This window comes from Eurytemora carolleeae, unplaced genomic scaffold (genome assembly GCF_000591075.1).
Source record: "Eurytemora carolleeae unplaced genomic scaffold, Eaff_2.0 scaffold1049, whole genome shotgun sequence".
In the NCBI taxonomy this organism is placed as follows: Eukaryota; Metazoa; Arthropoda; class Copepoda; order Calanoida; family Temoridae; genus Eurytemora; species Eurytemora carolleeae.
The window spans coordinates 16,510-20,940 of record NW_019396942.1 but is presented as its reverse complement, the minus strand read 5'-3'; the positions used below and the strand labels follow the sequence as shown (position 1 = coordinate 20,940).

Sequence of the window (4,431 nt, the reverse complement as noted above, 5' to 3'; positions counted from 1 at the left end):
ACCCCCCCCCCCCGTAGACGAGATTGTCCCATTTCCTCTAAATTTTTAAGTTTCTGCTCCAGATTACCAAAATCAGCCTAAAAAAAAACTATTATATGAGTGTATGGCGAATAATAAGGAAAATTTAGGGGTGGTGGAGTAGTTAACAAAGTTAAACAGAAAACTGTATTTTAAACAATTGTTATAAATACTTTATTAAAGGGACTACTGGCGTATTTTCTATTCAACTTTCAATCACTTGAGGGTAATGTCCGATTTACAACTATTCTTATTTAGTGTTTATAACTTTTTAATCGCTAAATTAGGGAAAATTAATTATTTTTAAGGTTAAAAAGTATCGAAAATTATGTAAAAAAAACTTGCTTTCTGAACCTGAGGAGCTCCATCAAGATTTGGCTGTGGTTCCTCCAATAGTAAATAAATGAAAAGGAATCCTCCGACAAGGAAACTGGTTCCAAGAATTGCGGCTTTTTTGCGAATACGCATTTTCGTCTTTCAATGAACACTTGTGTGCGATTGCATCAAAGTTATTAAATTTGAGCCTGATAAATCAAAATGTTGCTCTTGAATAAATAATTATTTTTTAAAAATCTTAACTAAATAATTTTTAAAATAATGCGCAGAATTGTGATCATGTATTGCTAATTCTCTTGTATCGCAAGACCCCCAAAAAACAATCAATTAAAACCAGATCAAATTCAGCCAATTTGTAGCAACATTTTAATTTCCTTTTATAAAAAAGCCTGGTCAGTGGAATAAAATATTTTAATATTATTTATTAAATCATCTTAGATCTGAAACAAAAAATTAATTATTTTAATTGAATCTTGACAAGTTTTTCAGAAGTACATCAACAATCAATTAATTCTGAAACGTGCGTAACCGATGCTATCCTGTTTAAACTACCGCTGTGTGAACTATTGTCCATTTGAAAAATTGTTCGTTTGAACTATAAATATATTGACTACTGAAGATCGGCATGAGACGTGAAACATTGGGTACTTTCCTAGAGAACGATTTTTGAACCCCCCCCCCCCCCCCTCCTATCAATTTTGTACATGCATCTCATATTTGTCACAATGATAAAGTTGGTCATGTGGCCGCAGCGCCCGGCCCCTAGCCTGTCCTAGCCGCGGCACTCGGCCCCCTAGCCTCTCCTAGCCGCAGAGCTCGGCCAGGAAAGTGTCTTAACCTAACCTAATCTTGGGGTCCGTCCTAGTATACGATATTTTTTTATCATTTTAGGGTTAGCTCAGGTTAAGACAATTTCTTGGTCGTGCGCTGCGGCTAGAATGGGCTAGGAGCCAAGCGCTGCGACTAGAACAGGCTAGGGGACCGAGCGCCGCGGCTAGGACAGNTAAAAATCGTTCTTTAAGATACTACCCCCTAAATATATATACTAATTTTGTTGGAAATTCTTTAAATTAAGGTCTGTCCTGGCCGCAGCTCTCGGCCCCCTAGCCTGTCCTAGCCGTAGCGCTCGGAACAGAAATTGTCCTAACCTAAACTAACCCTGAAATAACACAAAATAGATATATTTTTGTTGAAAATAGTTTAAATCTAGGTCATGTACAAAATTGAAAAAAGTGGGGCTCCAAAAATCGTTCTCTTCGAGGACATTGCAGTTTAGTATAATCCTTTTTTAAAAACGTGAAGTTTAAAAACTGAAATATATACATAAATGCAATAATGTGGTGAGGAAAGAAAATGTTTCTGAGGAGAGCTTGTGGTTTACTCCGATCATGTCATGCAATTGTTGAACCAACCGGCAAAACTATCTGACCTACGCTGCCGAGCTTTTAACTTACATTGAAGAAGAGCAGTATTCATTTAGAGGCAAAATTCTAGTTTTGTATCTTATGTCATGTATCTCTTTTAATTGCTGTTTCGCCAAATCATAGAATGATAGAAATCACAAATCACAATTCACAATACGTAAAAATGAAAAGTGTACTGTGATGAATTCTCTCTGCTGTGTGGACCAATGAGATGAGAGGTTTAAGTTTTAACCAATCACAGGACAAATATTCTCTTTCTGAAATTTGTTCACAGGTACACCTAACAACTGAGCCATGTCAACAAAAGTCAGCTGATGGTTTGAAATACAGAGTATGCCTAATCAGGTTAGGTTATTTCTTACATTACATGAACGATTAATTACTTGAAGGAAAATTATTGGAAGCTTGATTGGATGGTTAGCAAAATTACGAAAACTAACAAAAAATGTAAAGGGGGAAGGGAAGGGGAAGTGGATGAAGAGGAAGGGAAGGTATGTTTTGTCTTTTTCATAGAGTATTTGAGTAAAAACCTTTGCAAACTATAATTTTGAAGATTTCAGTTTTCTTCATAAATACTTAATGATTAAGCACAAAAAAATGAAAAACGAAAATTTTTGGATTTTTTTGCGAAACGTTTCGTTCGCTGGAAAGTCTACAGCTTTTAATTATTAATGATATCGATATCAAGTGAAGTGAAGGAGATTATTGATAGTATCGATTATCCTATACCACATCTATTCAATCTTTCTTTTAAAACAGGATACATCCCTAGCAGTATAAAAGTGCAAAAATTATTCTCATCTTTAAAGCGGACGAAAAAGATAAGTAATCCCTCTTCCTTCCAAAATTGTTTAAGTCTCTAGCTGAACCGAATAGAACAAAATCATATAAATTAGAACGGGTTTTAAACAAAATCTAGAAAGCTTTCCGTTCGCAATATTAATTTCCTAAATTGTGGAACGCAATTGAAATTGACCTTAAAGAAACTAAATCTGCAGAAATATTTAAGCAAAGAGTAATCAATATTTATTTTGAGAATTATGAGAGGTTTAAATACGAAAAACCTCGTGTGAGTAAAATTTATATATAAAAGCTAAGAAACTGAAACTTTAATAGCTTATTTATGTTTGTATATCCACCATCCTTAACACCCTGTATTTTCCTTTATCTCTACATTAATCCCTCACACACTGCCACAGATCACCTGACAATCTCTATCCTTCCAATCAACTCCTTACCTATCCAAAAAAACAGAATTTGATGTGTGTAACCAATTATATTCAGTGTTAACTAACTTAGGGCCAATCACTCAAAACAACCTACCCTGGTTAGGCGGGTCCAAACTGCATAGTTAATTGTGATTGCTTATTTGTACTAATATATTATACTTTGTACAGTGAAACCCTTAATAATGAATATATCGGAAGAATTTATCAAATGTCGTCTTGACAATGTTTCAATGAGTTTTATACTATATTACGTAAATTTCAGTATTTGCGAAAATAAATAAATAGCCATGAATATGCGGGAACAGTTTTATAGAGTTCCATATACTCATTTAATTAAAAAACTAAATATCTGCAACATTCCATTATCAGAAAGTGAAGAATACGACATTTAATGAATTCTTTCGATGTATTCTTTATTAAGGGTTTCACTGTAGTTAAGTGAATATGAATGAATGAAGTGTTTTAGAAAAAAATGCCACTGTGCGGTCTAAATTTTAGCTATGATATGATAAATATCTAGCTTGTCTGTATGCTTGGACGTCTATTAGTAAACGTCCAAATTTTTGAAATACACAGATACCAATGATAATTTTCCTGCCGTCAAAGTCGAACAATTTTGGCCGGGAAAAAAGGTTGACATTTATTGTTTTAACTTATGAACAGACAATTTCGCTTCAATCTGTTTCGCAAAAAAACGCGAAATTTTTGCGAAATAAGAAATTTGAAAATTTCGCAAAAAATGCAACATTTTGCTAAAATTCGTCAAAAAAGATAACATTTTGAGAATACAAGTGCATATTCCACGAAATTTCGCTTCGTTTTCGAATTTTTCGCTTATGAAGAGAAAAGCCCAATAAATTAGTTTTAAGACTTACAAATAAAAAAGCAGTTTGAAGCGCAATGGTTAAAAGTTAAAATTTTTACTATGAAAGGGGTTCAAATATTCCCGAAGGCCTGGCACTACAACATTGGGAACACCTTAAGTTATATCTTTAAAATAGTCGTCTAGCTCTGTATTAATAAGTTCTTGTTGAAGTTTGAGAAGATTAAATTAAAATTTGAACAATTTGATTAACCTAATTTTGGACACATATTTAAAATTTTCCGATCGAGCCGAAAACTTTTAGTTGAGCTATGAAGCTAAGCAACCTATTAACTCAGTTTCTAAAACGATTACTTTTAAAAGCAATCAGAGACCAAATTTAGATAATTTGAGTTGTGTCGCTGAACTACCTTCTGCCGGTTAAACTTTGAACCACCTGATTCAAAGTTAAAGATTAAGGAAGGATTTACATCGGTAGTTCAAATTTGAATCGGCAGTAGACCAGGCTCAAAAATTCTATGAATTCAGTCTCGGTTTATCAGATGATTAAAAATTCCAATATGAATTTCCCCTTTGCACAGCTAGGGATGTTAACGTTTTC

General features: G+C 33.7%; 1 protein-coding gene across 3 annotated transcripts in view; it reads right to left on the bottom strand.

The window, feature by feature from the left end:
- Nucleotides 1-813, bottom strand: part of LOC111710355 (alpha-mannosidase 2) — a 28,465-nt gene extending 27,652 nt beyond the window's left edge. For 2 of the 3 annotated variants that reach the window (XR_002767043.1, XM_023484418.1), the window contains exons 1-3: nt 729-813; nt 364-542; nt 36-77 (exon numbers count right to left, since the gene is read on the bottom strand). Coding sequence is in view for 2 of the 3 variants with exons in the window: in XM_023484418.1 (XP_023340186.1) it covers nt 36-77; nt 364-486 (165 nt within the window). In the remaining variant the exon portion in view is untranslated. The remainder of the gene's footprint in view (nt 1-35; nt 78-363; nt 543-728) is intronic. The other variant, XM_023484419.1, reaches the window with a different exon arrangement.
- Nucleotides 814-4,431: the final 3,618 nt, after the last annotated feature.